The 17858-nt window shown below is 43.7% G+C and overlaps 1 protein-coding gene across 1 annotated transcript in view; it reads right to left on the bottom strand.

Annotated features, from left to right (window-relative positions):
* Positions 1-3054: 3054 nt before the first annotated feature.
* The window catches only part of KIF24 (kinesin family member 24), a 56372-nt gene continuing 41568 nt past the window's right edge, over positions 3055-17858 (bottom strand). The window contains exons 9-13 of the mRNA XM_044002991.1: positions 17525-17596; positions 16575-16684; positions 10251-12692; positions 6240-6333; positions 3055-3899 (exon numbers count right to left, since the gene is read on the bottom strand). Of these exons, the coding sequence (XP_043858926.1) occupies positions 3759-3899; positions 6240-6333; positions 10251-12692; positions 16575-16684; positions 17525-17596 (2859 nt within the window). The 3' untranslated portion in view covers positions 3055-3758. The remainder of the gene's footprint in view (positions 3900-6239; positions 6334-10250; positions 12693-16574; positions 16685-17524; positions 17597-17858) is intronic.

The following is a 17858-nucleotide window of genomic DNA, read 5'->3' as shown; positions in this document are numbered from 1 at the left end:
TCACATCATCTGCTGGACACACTCTTGCCTCAAGCTTCTTTGACACAACTTTTTCTCTGCTTTTCTTAACTTTTTGGCCTCTCAAGACTCCTTGCCTACATAATTCCCCGCGGGGGGCCCCCACCCCCCATTAACTAAGTGGACACTCTCCAAGGCTGTGCCCTTCTTTCTCTAGTAACTCTGTCTCAGACAAGAGTTGAAGGCCTACCACAGACTGTGAGTGTTGAGAAAGAGATGTGAAGGATGCTGTGGAGGTAGGATCAATGAGATTTGACAACTGATTTGGATAGGGGGGTTCAGGGAGAGGGAAGGATCAAGGATGACTTTAAGGTTGTGAACCTGGGAGACTGGAAGAATGGTGGTCTTTAGTAGAAGAGGTAAGTTTGGGGAGGCATGGGTTTTGGGGAAAAATAAATTGCATTTTGGGTATGATGCTTTAGATACACCTGGTATGACATCCAGGTGGAGATGTTTAGCCAGCTGATAGTGGATAATTTGGTAGAGGAAGTCAGGAGAAATATGAGGGCTAGATATTTTCATACCTAGTTGCCAAAACTTATCAATTCTTCCACCACAGCATCTCTCAAACCATCTCTAACCTTTAAGGGTCCATCATCATCTCTTGCCTGAACTCTTACAGTGTCTCCTACTTGCTCTTCCTGCCTTCAACCTCTCCACCTCCAATCTGTCCTGCAGCCATCTGCCAAATCAATATTCCTGTGTCATTTCTCTATTCAAAAATCAAAAGTGGGTCCTTATTGCCTTTAGCTGGTTGTGGTGACCCACACTTGTAATCCCAGCTCCTGGGATCATGAGGAGTCTGGGCCTAAGCTGACAACTTTTCAGATTCCCCAAAACCTCTGAGGAAGGAAAGGGTGTAATGGTGCAACCCCTCTTGGTGGGGGCTTTGAGCTTGAGAGGTCTGAGCTGAACTGCAGTGGGCTAAGCCAATTGGTTGTTCAAGCTAAGTCCAACATCAATATGGTAAGACCTTGGGAGCAAGGGGACCACCAGGAAGGGTACACTAAGGGTGCCTAAGTAGGGGTGAATCAGGCCAGGCAGGAAAAGGATCATGTAAAAGCTCCTGGGCCAACAAGCAGTGAGATCAAAGGCCTAGAAATGGCCCCTGCACTTCTGAGACCCAGCATTTTAAAAAAAAAAAAGATAAAATACAAACTTGGGGAAGCAGTGGGTCAAGCACACTGGATTTGGAGTCATTGGCCTGGAGTTTAATTGCTGGGTCTGTCACCTAATGTTGGACAACTCTCTGGTCTCAGGTTCCTCATATATTTATAAGATGTGAGAGGGTTGGACTAGAACTTTACAGGCCATTCTGTTTCTGTGTCCTCTGGTCCTACCTGGCATTTAGAGCCCTCCACAATCATACTGTGCCCTTTTACACCCTCTTCTCCAGACTGACTCTCTAGCTTTTCTCTGGACAGCCTCCTCCTCCCTCCCATCTGCCTCCTAGAACCCCTGGCTTTCTTCAAAGCACAGCTCAGGGATCACCTCCTGCATCAGGACTTTCCTGATTTCCCAAAGTTGGTAATGTTTTTTCCCTCTTGAGATTATTTTATATGACTTTGTACATTCTTCATATTTATTTGTGTACAGGCTGTCTCTATCCCCTCATCCCTATGCAGACTGTAAGCTCCTCAAGGGCAGGGGTGGTTCCAGTTTTGTCTTTGTACCCCCAATGCTATGTACACACTAGGCACCTAATAAAGGTTTACTGAATTGAATCTAGTTGAAGCCCTTCTTCCAATTTGGTGAGTGACTTACTCTGGCTGCCCAGAGACAGTGGTAAGTGGACCAAGCTGGGATGCAAAGAGACTCTGCCAATAAGTAGCTGTGTGACCACCTTGGGTGCTTCTCTGTCTTCAAAATGAGAGATCTGGACAAGATGGTATCTGATAATCCTTTGACCTTCAATGGGCTAACATACAGTCTCGAAATAGACCAGAAAATACACTTGTGGGGGACGGCAGTGAAATGGACCAGGGAGGATGGGTGAGATGCTGGCTCTGGGCTATGGAAGGTCATTACAGGCTCTATCAGTGACAAACAGAAGAGCCCAAATCTGGCTCACCCTACTTTGACTAAGCAAGATACTGGAGTGAACCAAGTCCCCAGCAAAACTGTGTAGTGCCAGTGACTATAGAAATGGCAGTTTTAGCCAAAAACCCAAGAAATACCTTGCAGAGGGTGCGTATAAGCTGCTGGGGCCACAAGGTGAGACCATAATCATAATCATGGGCATCAATTATTTAGTGTCCGCCATAGCAGCCATGTAGAAAACTGCACCCATGTCAGTATTCTCTAATGGCTTATTCACTTGATAGCTGCTGTCTTCTAACAATCTGACAAAGTATGAAACTGCTTAAAAGCAAGTCAATATTTCTATCTTTTAACTATACTCATAACCACATGCAGAGCCACACTTTAGGCTTAAAGAGATAATAAGCCCATGGTCATAGTTAGCAAAGGAACTTCCAGTCCACTCAACATAGAGGAAGTGTTTGCAGGTTGGGATGAGTTTCAGTACATACTGCGGTCCTGAGGAGTAGGACTGTCGCTGCCCACTTTGTTCCCAGCTACAGGACTAACGTGGACAGGCAGTGTGGGGTGTGGAAGGCAGGAGATCTGCTCTGCAGTCTCAGCTCACTGCCTCACAGTATGACCATGGGCATGTCGCCTTACCTAAGCAGTTTCCCAATCTATAAAATGGGGACAACCATCTTTGCCCTACCTGACTCACAGAATTTTTGAAAGGATCAAAAGGTAGGAATACGCAATAATAAGGTTAGGCAACACTGGGTGCATAGTTACCAAGTCTACTTACATAGTATGAGCATCACATACCCAGACTTTGTTCATCAGACGTAACCCTCAGGATGAGGATGGTTAAGGCAAGTCATGGAACCCAACATCTCAAGCATACTCTTGCAACTGCCTTCCACTTGAGGACAAAGGATGGGTTAGTCTACAAGGTGTGGCAATGAGACCTCTTTTATTAATTAAATACATATCAAATGTAATGTTATCTCACTAATTTTTTTTAAACAGTCAACTTAAAAACTCAAACCAATCTTAAATCTCCAATCCCTGGGATTTGGGAGGGGTCTGGACCTGAACTGATAACTTCAATTTTGCCAAAACCTCCAAGGAGTAAAGAAAGGGACTGGTCAGTTCATGGTGCAACAACCCCTGCTCCACGCTGACATTTAGAGTCCAAGCTTCTTATTAAAGATGCTAGGCAATTCCTGTCCATCACTTATACTTTTGCTAATTATCAGAGATACTTTTCAAAGAACTTGTGCAGCTGGCCAAGCAGCTTCTAGCGGCCTTCCATCACAAAGTTCCTTTCCCTAATTGCTCTGCATCCAGCCCTCCCAGTCATCTTGCTCACTTACACACAGCAGCCCCCCAGCATCTTTCTGATGTGTGGTGGGGCTGTTCACTCAGTAACATTTTGTGCCCTATAAAAAAGGCCGCCGCATTATCTTAAGGATCGCTGCCATATAGCATGGTCCACATGAAAGCAAGAGCACTGGGCATGAGGATTCATTTGCGAGAGGCAGGGTGCTACTCCACGTGGCTGGAACCTCTGCTGCACAGGTTTCTTCTACCCTGCCTTCCCTTAACTCAATTGTGCACTAGTCATAAAGGAACCAGGATAAAAGTTGTTGGCATGGTTTGCAGGGGTGTTCCTCCCCCAGTCCCAAAGCCCTCTCCACCTCTCCAAAGGAACTTCCATTCTAAGAGGCTGATGGTCTCTCTAAGGAAGCTTCAGGCCTGCAACAGGCAAGGTAGAGCTGCAGATGGCCTCGGAGGCTCTGGATACACTTGGATTTCAGGACCATGATTTCATCTAGCTGGGTCACAAAATCTTCAAAATCCTAGGGGAGGAAACAAGGACAGTCCATAGAAAAATGTGGGAAACGTCACGAAAAGAGCCCTGGATCTGGAGGAAGCCCTGAGCCGGAGAACAACTCTTCCCTTTCTAGTCTTGGGATATCTGTACAATGGTGCTAACATTCGAGTTAACCCGCCTCACAGGAGCTTTTACATACATAACATACTGTAGAGTGCTATGTATGATCATCACCCACATTTAACCCCCAACCTTCAGGCTGCTCTCCTCACTGTGATGCAAAGGTGGTGTGCTCATTAGCACTGTGGCCTTTACTCTATATTTAAATTCTAATCATCCTTCAGGATCTAGTTCCCCTACTGAAACTCTAACAAACGTGACATTCTTAATTGCTGCAGCCCCCCGTCATCTCACCCTATTATTCTGTTCCCAATTGTGTATAATGGTAACATTTACTGGTGGTTGATCAAATGCTGCCTTGGGTTGTTATTTAGCTCTTTATATGAAATGCTTCAAACAAAACGGGAAATCTCTTAGGGTTGGAAACATATTTTCTCTCATACTATCCCACTGTATAGCCCTGGCCATAGACTGGAAGCTCATAAATACAGCCATGAAGTGAACTGATCTAAACGTGATTGGTGGTCTCAGCTGAGATTTGGTCCCATAGGAGCTGAACTATATGGATCCTTTCTCTTACCAACATGATATTAAGACAAGGGTTCTCTTCTATTTTTAGCCATTTTCATTCCTCCCCTTCTCTAGCAGCCAACCTCTTGCAATGTTTGTCTAGCCCCTGCAATCACTGGTAAGGAGGGCAAGCATCCACTGAACTGCTGGGCCCACTGTGAGAAAGAAGACTAACAGCAACTGCAGCAGCTTGTGAGTGGGGTTGGTGTCAGCACTGTACCTTCGAGTGTGTTCCTTCACAGGAATAGTCTAATATGCCTTGCCTTTTCTCAAGTGGCAAACAAACCACTAGAAAGGTGTGATCGTTTAATGAGGGTAAACAAGAATTTGTCTCGGACATGTTTAAACTAACAAACACCAGGGATGAGTTCACCTCACATTTCTATGCCAAGGAGTTCATAACAATAATAACGTGTGTGTGTGTGTGTGTGTGTGTGTGTGTGTGTGTGTGTGTGGGCACTTTCAGGTGTATAAAGCCCTTTTTTCCCCCAATAACACAGGTGGGTAGGTTATTTAAGTAGTATTATTAATTATTTTTTTTTTTAGTGAGGCAATTGGGGTTAAGTGACTTGCCCAGGGTCACACGGCTAGTAAGTGTTAAGTGTCTGAGGCTGAATTTGAACTCAGGTCCTCCTGTCCAGTGCTCTATCCACTTCGCCACCTAGCTGCCTCCTCATTTAAGTATTATTAACCCCATTTTACAGGTAAAGAAAGAGGTTGACACAGATGAGGTAACTTGCCCAGGTTACTTAGCAAGTAAGGGACAGAGCTGAAATTCTGATTCTAAATTCAGTGCTTCTTCCATTAGACTCTTCCTACAGGGAAAGGACCTGGGACAGGACATAGTAATGAGACGGCTAGTTGTTCTCTGTTGTGTGCAGCTCACAACACATCTTAGTAAAGAGCTGCCTGAGCTGGCTAAGCAGGTGAAGCCAGTTCTGGCTTCTTCACAATCCTTAGGACATTCTGTTCCTTTCTCCCCAATCCCTGCTTGGTCCCAAAGAGAAAGGAAGAGAGATCGGGGAATCCTTATGGAATAAAATCATCCCAGGGAGCTAGGTGGGAGATCCTGCTTGACTGTTCCATCTAAAACAAACAAGACTGTTCGTCCTGGAACTAATCAGATCTACAATAACAACAATAACGGTGATGATGATAGGTACATTTACATAGAGTCTCTGTGCCAGGCACTGTGCTAAACGCTTTATAATGATCTCATTAAACCCTGTGAGGGAAGTGCTGCCATTATCTCCATTTTACAGTTGAGGAGACTGAGGAAGACTGAGGTTGCCCTAGTGACTTGCCCAGTAAATTACCCAGAGTGGACTTGAACTCAGGTCTACCTGACTTCATCCCTGGTATCACCAGGCTGCCATTAGTCATCCTCTGACCTGGTGTGGGAGGTCTAAGGCTGCTCTGAGCCTGCAGAGACTAATCCAAGCCTGCCAACGACTGAGCCTGGGGCTGGCAAGACACTGATCGCAAGGCTGTCTAATGGGCAAAGCACCTGTCCTTGTTCAGGCCCAGCCTACAAACTTGAAAATTCTTAAGGCGAGTTCAGTGCTGAGACTCCCTCAAGCCAGCTGACAGCTAGTGATCATTCATTCTCCTGCTGAGAATGAAGGCATAATGGAAGCCTGATTCATGCTCATTTCATCTTCCATGGTATACTTACGGCTGCTGACATCTGACTGATCAAGCTCTCCTCCTTGAAATCCAGTTCTGCCATTTGGTCCAGCTGCTCCTGGTGGGCCTGCATGACAACCTGCCTGGGGAAACACAAGGACTCCTGCCTTAATCCCTGCAGGAGAAGGAAGCTTTGCTTGCACTTCAAACTCCCCCACTTGGGTTTTTTTGGGCAGTTTTCTTAGGTGGCATCTTTTGAGCCAGACGATTTTTGGAGAGATTAGATTCGAGGAGGCAGAAAGATAGCAGCTGCACCACATAATGAATGCTTGCCCTGGGGTGCTAGCTTAAATGTTTGCTTTCTCCCTGAGGGTAGGTCCCTCAAAATCAGCCATGGTAGTTCTTGCATCACAGTCTCTGACACAATAAAACGTTCCCACGTGGATCAGGATTGTTCACCCAGTGAACCCGATGAGCACTGACACAACTGATGGCCAAATTGCCAACGGGGTTACAAGCCGGAGGAGTTGTCATCAGCACCGGAACTACTATTTTGCTCTTTTACCAGAGGAGAGATATAAATTGGCCCCAGAGCCAGATCGAGTTTAGGGAAGTACAGCAGCCTAGTGCTTTTCTCCCACTGTCAAAGTTGACAGAAAATGCTACCATTGCCATATAAATCCCAATCTTGGCTACTCAGTGGTGCTGGCCTTCTGGAGATCATTCTTACAGAGAAAGGAAACTGGGGCAAGGCTCACTGGCCTTCAGACCGATTGCCTCCTGCCTCCAAATGACCACTGCAGAATGCCTTTAACTGGTTTTACTAAGTATTCACAGTTTGGATTTGTACACAGTACTTTAAGTCATGTACAATACTTGATATTCATTCTTATAACCTAAGCCATACATAAACGTATAGCTCTCCTGTCTTCCCACTTGCATCAGGGAGGAGGCCCAGCATAACATGTAAGGACTTATACGTGCCTATGGAGCCAACAGCTTTGGACGTGACTGATTCAGGAGAAAGCTGCCCTCCTGCTCCAGGCTCCTTCTGCACAATAGATGCTCCTGCCAAGACAGGACACAGGAATAGTGTCTTTGCAAATGTTTCTCCTTTCTTTCCCCTATTGAGTACTCTCATTCTTTTCCTTCCCTGGAAAGGCACCTTATAGAGAAAAACAAGTCCAGTACCAAACCCCCAAACTTCCTTATCTCATTCCCTGCCCCTAGAACTGGAAACAACCAACCCTTTGCTTATATTGCAAATGACTGTGGTGAACCCATTGCTTAAAGAATGGCTATGGGGCAGCTAGGTGGCACAGTGGATAAAGCACCGATCCTGGAGTCAGGAGCACCTGAGTTCAAATCCAGCCTCCGACACTTGATACTTACTAGCTATGTGACCCTGGGCAAGTCACTTAACCCCAATTGCCTGCCTGCCTGCATAAATAAATGAATGAATGAATGAATGAATAAATAAATGAATGAATGGCTGGACAAGCTGGCACATGAATAGAATGGGATATTATAGTACTGCTAGACACAATAGGAACATCAATTAAGGAAATCAGAGAAACATAGGAGCCTATATAGGAAGTGCGGTAGTCTTTCTCCTCCCCTCTGTGAAATGCCTTTCCTAGCATGCTAGTGGTGCCTTCACTCTGCTGTTGCCTTTCATCTCCTTTGTATGTATCTTGAATGTATAGTGTTGGCTGTATGTTATCTCCCCGATTAGATTGTGAGCTTTTTTTTTTTTGGGTGGGGCAATGAGGGTTAAGTGACTTGCCCAGGGTCACACAGCTAGTAAGTGTGAAATGTCTGAAGCTGGATTTGACCTCCGGTCCTCCTGAATCCAGAGCCGGTGCTTTATCCACTGCGCCACCTGGTTGTCCCCAGATTGTGAGCTGCTGCTTCTTTTTCTTTTTTGGTGGGACAATGGGGGTTAAGTGACTTGCCCAGGGTCACACAGCTAGTAAGTGTCAAGTGTCTGAGGCTGGATTTAAACTCAGGTACTCCTGAATCTAGGGCCAGTGCTTTATCCATCGCACCACCCAGCTGCCCCCAGGGAGTTTCTTAATGAAGCAGGCTGCCCACCTCTGGACAGAAAGGTGATATGCCCAAGATGTTGAATGAAACGGACATTCTTGGATATAGCCAATGTGGGAATTTGTTTTGCTTGATTGAGAATATTTGTTACAAAAGTTTAAGTTTTCTTTTCCTCCCAATGTGAAGGGCTAATTTTTTTTTTAAGTGAGGCAGTTGGGGTTAAGTGACTTGCCCAAGGTCACACAGCTAATAAGTGTCAAGTGTCTGAGGCCGGATTTGAACTCAGGTCCTCCTGAATCCAAGGCTGGTGCTTTATCCACTGTGCCACGTAGCTGCCCCTAAATTTTTTTTAAAAACAGAAGAAATGCTTGTCAATTAAAAAAAATAAAATTAGTTAAAAATAAACAATCTCAGCCCTAGAGAATTGACAAGGAAACACATCTTCCTTCTAGGAGAGTTGAGTATTGTGCACATGGGAATTGTCAGATGAGGTTACTGTATTGGTTGGCTTTGCTTTGGCTTCTGTTTCTCTTGTTACCATGAAGGGCTCAATTTTACAGCTGTAAAATTCCCATAGTGACAGGGAAACTTCTCTAGCTTAATTTTTATCAAGTATCTCTGAAATCATCCTGCACTCCTGAGTAATGCAGTATGCATTTTGTGATATGGGTTTGCGCGAAAAATCAGCCTCTTTTCACTACATCTCAAGTCATACAAGTGAATGGATTTTGCTACAGGAACTGACATCTACTTTCCCTCTCCACTCATCTCAGTCTCTCTAAGGCTGCAGTTCCACATCTCAATGTAGGCCATTCTTATACGTTATATTCTTCTGTCAACAAGCATTTATTAAGCACTTACTTATGTGCCAAGCACTGTGAAAATCGCTGGAGATATAAAGAAAGACAAAAACAGTGTCTGCTCTCAAGGAGTGTGTCACATTCTAATGGAGATAATATGAAAATAGCTACGTACATCAAAAACATATAGAGGAAATTAAAAGTAACCTTAAAGGACAGGACACTAAAAGCAATGGGAATTGGGAAAAAGCCTTCTACAGAAGGTGAAATTTTAGCTGAACCTTAAAGGGAGCCCAGTAAAGTAGGAGGGGAGTGTGAGAAGAGAGAGCACTCTAGGTGTGGGGACCAGCCAATGCAAAAGCACAGACACAGGAGACTGTGTGAGAGGAAAAATAGCAGGAGGTGGGTGGAACTGGATTATGGAGTGCACTGAAGAAAGAGCAATGGTGGCAGAGGGTCAGGATGTGAAGGGTTTTAGATGCCAAAGGACTTTATATGTGATCCTAGAGGAAAGAGGGAGCCACTCCCGCTGACTGAATTAGGGAGGTGACATGGTCAGATCTGTGCTTTAGGAAAATCACTTTGGTAGTTGAGTGGAGAATGAACTAGATTGGGAGAGACTTAAGGCAGGGCTACCAGTCAAAAGGCTAGTGCAGTAGTTCAGGTGAGAGGTAAGGAGGGTCTGCCTGAAGGAAGTGGCTCTGTGTGTGGAGAGATGTTGTGAAGGTAGAAAAGACAAGATGTGACGAGAGGTGTGACATGAGGAGTGGGTGCAAGTGAGTGGAGGATGACACCATGGTTGTGAGTCTGGGTAACTGGGAGCACTGTAGTACTCTCAAAAGGAAAAGCTGGGAAGAGAAGAGACTGCTGGGCAAAAGATAAATACTGGCTTCTGTTTTAGACACATTGGACTGGAGCTGTCCTGGGATGTGCAGTGTGAGATGCCCAAGAGGCAGTCGACAGTACGGGAGCAGAGCTTGGGAAAGAGACAAGGGCTGGACAGACATGTCCATGGAGACATGTCCACCTGCAGAGGGAGAAAAACTGAGCCCCCGGAAGCTAATGAGCTTCTCTAAGGTGGGCCACTTTAGACGACACTCTTCTCTAATTCACATCACAGCTGCAATACTTAGTCAATGACATACCCCTTAGGACGGGAAACTAAACAAAGAGGTCTAAACAGTACAGGTGAGGTGAAGGAAGTCTGAACTTACTGTGCTTGTTTCAGGGTTTCCTGACGTCTCTCTTCCACAAGCTGGGATAGGCTGCTTGACCTGCCAGTGGTAGATTGGTTTTCTGAAGTCTGATTTGCCAAAGAATGTGTGCGCCCAGAAGTTGGAAAGCCTGTGGCATGTTCCCCAAGGAGACCTGCCTGTGTAAAGATGCTCTGCATCAGTCTGTGTTTCAGCTGCCCAATTTCCTCACTACTGAAAGACAACTTGAAGGGGCTTTCAGATTTCGGGTGCTTGTTCTCTTGGGCCAGTGGCTGGTCAGAGGAACAGGCACTTCTGGTATTTGTAAGAGCATCTGAGCTGCTGGAAAACGCTTTTTCAGGACCATCTGCAGGAACCATGGGAGAAGCCAGCCCAAGGCTGCCTCCTGTATTTTCCTTGTGAGGGTCAGGCTTTTCCAGGGAGCCCAAATCCCAGCTCTGCGGGCTCTCTTCTGTATCTGCATCATAGTGCTTGCTGTTTACATAGTCTGGACACTTTATGTTCCTGAAGGCCATTGTTCCCACTCTGTTCTCCATGGACTCTTCTACATTGGCTTCACTTACTGACAGGTCATTAACAGAGTCCTCACAGGCTCCTGATGAGGACAGGTCTGAGAGATCTCCAGCAGGCTCAGCAGCAGTGCATGCTGACAAAAACCACGGGTCCTCCGATTGTAGAGATGGCAGCAGAGTGGACTTGCTATCAGAAGCCAATGTTGGTTTGTCTAGAGCCAGCAGTGTGCTGGTATTTTCTGCTGTGAGGTCTTTGGCTGTGTCAGGTGTTCTGACCTCCTTGTCACACTTTCTGGAATTTGGAGTGCTCATTTCCAGAACCCATTTCCTTCTCTGAGGAGATCTTGGCACCTGGTTAAGAAAGGGTTCACTAGAAGCTTCTCTGTCTGTGCTCTCAAGAAGAGACATGGTGAGAGGGGCCATTGGCCAGGAAGCAGACTCTGCTGAATTCCCCGATCCTTCACAAAAGTCTCCTTCAGAATGAAGGTTATTTCTCTTCATTGGTTTCGTCAGCTGGGTTTGGCTGCCATTGCTGCTTTCTTCCTGTGGTAAGATGACTGAATCGCTTTGATCTGCAAAACTGAACACTGAGAACGTGGCTGTGTCCTTTTCTGGTGGTGTTGAGGTGCCATCAGCCTGGAGACGAGGCTCATCTTTGAAAGGGACATGCTGATGGTCAAATGCTCGGTTACTACTCCTTCTCCTGTTATGAACAAAATCCACCTGTGAGCAGTAAGGTTGTTCTGCCATGTTGTTACCTGGGGAGGAGTCTGAGGAAGTCGAGTCACCCTCTATGCTCCAATCAGAAAAGGTCTTATTGTGGTGCCCTTTATTCAGCTCTGCTGTGTCTTGACAGGCTGGATTCCTGGTATAAACCCATTTTTCATTCAGATCATTCTCTTGAGTATCTATCCTGTAGTTAAAAAACAAACTCTGCTCACTTTCCGCTTTCTGATCCTCAGTTCCTTGTTCTTCTCTCTGATGTAGAAAGAATGAATGTTCACTATATTCCTGGGTGTTTCTTCTCTTGGCTGTCCTCTGGTTAGAAAGAGGTGAAAAAGAATCTTCACTGAAATCACTGTCATCCAAGTCTTCCAGTTGGGTGGCATCTTTGTTTTGTGAGTCAGAAGGAAGCAAAGGAGGTGAATCTGGCCGGACTCTAATTTCCTGGGGCTTATACTGGCATAAAAACTCTTCTAGTGGCTGGTAGTTTAACTTCTGTTGGAGAAGAGGTGGTTGCTGAAACTGCTGGTGATAAAAACGCAAATGTGCTTCCCTGTCTTTCTGATGAGGAGGGATAGTGGTCCAAGCTTCAGAGCCCCGTTGGGTGAGCACCTTCTCGCAGGTCTGAGTACACTGCCCTCCATGATGGGGCTCACCAAAAGAGAGCTCACCTCGGGACACAAGTTGCTTCCGTACCGGCTGCACTGCTGGTACTTTTTTGTATTGGCCCGGCACACCGGTCTCCCCGAGGCCCACACCCCTGTTTCCTAGCACCGTGGCTGTGGTTGGATTGCCAGCAAGGTCCTTGCTAGGACAGAGCTTCTCGAAAATCATTGTGGAATCTTCTGTCTTCTTCTTTGTGGGAGACCCTGCCTTTGCAGGTTCTTTGAGAGGAGTAGGGGGGGTGACGAATACATGGCTAACACTTCCTTTGGAGGTGGTGTTCCCTTTGCTCGTGACTTTGGGGGTGGAAGAAAAAGGGGCATTGGCTGAATGAAAGGCTAAAGGATAGCACTTCCCTCTTGTAGTGCTGAAGGCTGATGTGAGAGGTTGCTGAAAGCCTAACTTCACTTTTTTGGGAGAGCACTTGTCCGCTAGCAGTACTGAAGGTGAGCACTGAATTCGTTTTGGAGACATATTTCCAGATGACCGATTTCGACTGGTAACAGGGGTATAGCATTTAATTCCTTTTTTTAGTTCTTTCACCCTGCAAATGAGCATTTTATGATAAAGACTGTATTATTTTTATGGTCTCTACTTTTCTTCAAAAGCTTACAATTTCTAAAAAAAAAAAAAAGCCAACACTATTGCAAATATTAGAAGTTCCTATTCCTCACTTACATAAGGGGCTGAACAAGAAAAAAAATAGGAATGTCAGGCATAAGAAAAATGCCTGTACTTGAACAAAAAGAGTTTTGAAACCCCTCAGAAAAAGCTTTAGGACAAATATTCCTTTGAGCAGAAGAGTTTAGGAACAGTACCTAGAGGTATACAGCTGATTAGATGCAAACAGTCTTAGGATTTAGTCAGTACATTAGAGACAGAGGAAAAACTCTCATTCATACTCTTTTATTACTGGTATACTTAGGTCTGAATTAGCATGTACAAAGAATCCCTTAAAGTAGCTGCATGTATCAGAATTTGCACCATTTAAAATTATCATCATATAAAATATTGTAACTGCTTCCAGCACAATGAAAATACACAGTGCATATTTGAATAATGTGCCCATTTCAGGGGATTCATTGTTCAGATTAATCAGGACCTAGCTGTACTTGTTCCAGAAAGGGAAGAATAATTTTTCTGCTCTCGAGGGAATTTTATACAGCAGGATTAACCTGAACTTATGACTTAACCAGGATTTAATGGGTAAAAGCCTTTCCTATTGTAAAACATTATGATGGACACTGCTTCCTATTGTCAATGTTATTTCAAATTTTTATTTAGAATTCTAAAAGGAAATAGTATGCTATTTTTATACTCAGTTCATATTGTTCCCTTTCTATCTAAAAGATAGGAGATATCAATCTATCAAGACATCCAAGTGGTAAGATAATAAATATATAATATGTATATGTGCACGCGCACACACACACACACACACACACACACACATATGATGAAATAGCAAAGACCATTTTTTTGGTGTTACAAAATGGGTAGACTGAAGAGGAGTAAGGTAGGTGGTACAATAATCAGTCTGAACTATATTTTGAATTTCCTTTCTTAACAATAATGTTAATTTTGGGGTTTCACCCGAGGGAAAAAAATCCTATTTCTAAAGTTCAGAGAACATAAGTATAAACTACTAAATTTGGTAGGGAAATTAGAATCATAAAAGGGCCACTGGGGGCAGCTAGGTGGCGCAGTAGATAAAGCACCTGCCCTGGATTCAGAAGGACCTGAGTTCAAATCTGACCTCAGACACTTGACACTTAATAGCTATGTGACCCTGGGCAAGTCACTTAACCCCCAATTACCCTATAAAAAGAAAAAAAACAAACAAACAAAAGCAAATAAAAAGGGCCACCAATGAAAATACTATTGTGATCTTCATTTTAGAGATATTAACTTAAAATACCTGCAAAGACCAGTGTTGTGTAACACGGTCCCAGTAGAATGTAACCTTCTGGACAACAGAGGCGCTTTTGTTTTTTCCTCTATCCCCAAAGCCAAGCACAGTGCCTCGCACAGAGCAGGGGCTTAATAAATGTTTGTTGAACTGAATAATAAATGACCTAAAAATAACCACCAAAATCTTTTATCTTGTTGGAAATGATTCCTCTGGCCAAATGGCCACTTTAATCATTACTGAAAATGGAAATAGTGTTATATTTTTATGCTTAGTTAAGATTCTTCCCTTTCTCCCTAAAAGACTAGAGATTAAAGTTTGTCAAGACAACAGAGTAGTAAGATAATAGATATAAAAGATGAAATGGAACTTCTATCCTAAACTATGCTCTGATGCTACGATGTGGGCTTTAGACTAAAGAGGAGTGAAGCAGAAGTGCTACTATGAGTCTGGGCTTTTTTTTTTTTTTAAGCGAGGCAATTGGGGTTAAGTGACTTGCCCAGGGTCACACAGCTGGTAAGTGTTAAGTGTCTGAGGCCGGATTTGAACTCAGGTACTCCTGACTCCAGGGCCGGTGCTCTATATACTGCGCCACCTAGCTGCCCCAAGTCTGGGCTGTTTTAAATTTCTTCTTATAATAATCTGAATTTTGGAGTTTACCAAAAAAAAAAAAACCCACCAAAAACCCCAAACCCAACAACAACCAAAAAAGAAAACCCCACTTGTAGAGGTCAGAGAATATAACGATAGAATCCTAAAGTCAGAAGACATCTTCAGGAATATCCACACCAAGAAACCACCTTATTAAAGGAAAGCTACACAACTTAAATTCCACTACATTTTACCAGTAAGAGGGCATAACTCAGCTAAAGGCCAGCTGGTCACAAAGCAAACATTATTACCAACCTCACTAATCCAATTTTCCTAGCTGAACAAAGAATTCTCTTTTGATACGTTTATCATAGCAAGGTATATGACTTTAGGGGATCATAGAAGACAATCATTGGGGAAACTTGAAAGAAATAGGTACTCCCAAACCTCCTCTTTTTATCTAGTCTAAAAATATTTTCATCAAATCCAATTTAACACATAAAAGGAGTTAGGATTTTGACACTACGTATCACCAAGTGCATATTAATTCATAATAAGCATGGAGATAGTTTGCTGTAGTAGATGGAAAGTTAGACTTTGAACTAGGGAAATAGGAGTTTGAATCCTAAGATACTTATTAGCCACATGACCCTGGGCAAGTAATTTAGTTACACTTTGGGCTTCAGTTTCATCCTCAGTAAAATGGGGACAATAATACCACCTACTTCGGTGGGTTGTTGTGAGGATCGGACAAGAATAACGTGTGTAGAGCACTCTGTAATCCTTAAAGCACTATATGCATGTTCACTATTGTTATTGAATCAACCATAAAGCTATCTCACCATATAAAATGCAATCATTGATAGAGCACCATTTATTTTCAAAGTTGCTTCTGATGGTTCCTTAGTCCCTAAGGTCCTATGTTGTCTCTGTGTGATACTTACTGCCTTTTGGGGAAAACAACATTTAAGACTTTCTTCCTAAGGCTGGTGTGGCCGCTGCTCTTATCCTAGTATTGCCAGCGTCCTAACATATAAAAAGCAAAATGCAGGAAATGGAAAGCTTTCAGAGAAACTTGCTTCTTGTGCTTGTGTTTAAAAACACCACAGACTTTAAGAAAATAAACTGTTTCACAAAAATGCTTCCTGTTGGCAGTGAAAACAGCTACCCACTCACTGGGATGTGACTCCGAAGCATCCAGTGGAGAAAAAGAAAAAAGAAAAAACCCTCAATGGAGCACACTTCCCCAGTCACACAGGTGATGAATCCTAACCCTGTGGCCAGGAAAGATCTAGGGAAATACCCAAGTCATCCCTTTAACTCCTTGTAGGGCTGCATATGTTAAAATTTCTCAGGACCAGAATGTTCATGTGCATGGGAAAAACAGGAGCTTTTTCTTCTCAAGGCTTCTCATAGACTTAGCTTTGCACCTTCCAGTTATTTTACTGATCTTCTCTGTCTCAAAACATCTGAGCAGTATCTATGTAAAAGCGTCTTAGTGCTGTGATTACCAGGCATATTATCTCTTCCATCCCGGGCAATTGTTTAGACATTCCAAGAACATGCTTTACTTTTTCGTTATCTTGCTGACTCTCATATTACTGATGCATACTACTGCATAATAATATCAAGCAGTGCTGGAGTTGAAGAGACCTTAGAGGTTATTCTGTCCAATCTACCTTTGTAACTAAGGGAAAATGACTTGATTAAGGTTACATGACTAAGTAAGAAGCCCAAGTCTCTCGACCCTTTTGACATTGCCTATGTTCATTCCTGCCAAATCTGCAAAGTGCCAAAGATGACCAGCTCCTCATAGCAGCACAGCTCCTACAAAAGCCACGATCTGCTATCATAGAACTAGCTCTCCCAAATTATCCGAGTACAACTGTGTGAAATCATTTGTAGCTGAGAAGCCTCTTTTCTCACCTGTCAGCATAACGTAAAGTGTTCAAGGTATGCTCTGTAGCCATGTGGCTAGGCGATACATTGGCGATCATGCAGGTTTTGGAATTGCCAATGAAAGAATCCTTCAGTACCTATCGATAAAAAAAAATGCTCGTAAATATTTCAGGTCAACTAGTTTTTTTAGTCAGTTAACACATTCATTGAGCACCTACTATGTACAGATGTGGGTATCTAGCAATAGGACAGTAGGGCAATATGGTGGAAAGAACCTTGGACTGGGAACCCAATGCCCTGGATTCTTGTCCCTTGTTCACTACTCATTAGCTAGATAGCTTTGACCTAGTTGCTTCCTCTCTCTGGGTCTCTTACTTCCTCTGTAAAACGAAAGCACTAGATGAAGTCTAAAGTCCTTTTCATCATAATGCTTGGGATTGGATGACATCTAAGGTCAACTCTAGCTCTAATACATGTGACCCTGGTTTATTAGAGGCTTAACATATCTGGCTTTCAAAATTGGGAATGATGTTCTATTTTAGGGAAGGTGACATGATAAAGACCACAAGAACACAGAAGATCAAAATAATGGCACTCAATTCTCTATCACCTTCATGTTTATGAAGCACATTCCTGACACAGCCCTGAAGGGTAGACACTGCAAATATATCCAATTTTACAGATGAAGAAACTGAAAGTAAAAGAGAAGTAATGAATTGCTGACCAGGCCCTGATGATGTCAGGACCTGGCCAGGAGCCCTGCAGCACTCTTTTTGATACCCCAAATGAGGGCATTAATACAGTCCTTCTACTACAGCTATTTCTCATGTCTTTTTACACTACCAGACTGCAAGCTCCTGGAGGGCAGGGAATGTGTTTTGTTCGTCTTTGTAGTTCCCATGATACTTAGAACCGTGTCCTCTGTGTAAAAGGTATTGAACGAGTACTAGGTAAAAACAGAAAAACTTGAATTTTACCTGAGTTAATTTGCTTTGTCTGAAGGGAGTATGAGCATGTTCCTGGTCCAATGCACGAATGCATTCTTTCAACTAACAACAGTATAGAAAAAAAGCCATAATACATCCATTAGGTATTAAACATGCCTATGAAGTCTCCTGTCTCTACCAATCACCTCTGCACACTGAGGAGGGAGGGCTGGAGGGTCTTGTTCAGATTGTACACCCTACTTCATACTGCCAGGGGGAAGGAGTCTGAGCTAATTATACAGCCTATATCCTCCCTCATGGGAGCTAGGAAGGTTGGAAGTAACAATAAGAGTTCTGGCTTCCCCACATTCCACCAAAAAGGGAT

The sequence above is a fragment of the Dromiciops gliroides genome, chromosome 1, assembly GCF_019393635.1.
Source record: "Dromiciops gliroides isolate mDroGli1 chromosome 1, mDroGli1.pri, whole genome shotgun sequence".
Classification (NCBI taxonomy): domain Eukaryota; kingdom Metazoa; phylum Chordata; class Mammalia; order Microbiotheria; family Microbiotheriidae; genus Dromiciops; species Dromiciops gliroides.
Note: the sequence above shows the minus strand (reverse complement) of the source record. Positions and strands in the feature narration are given on the sequence as shown.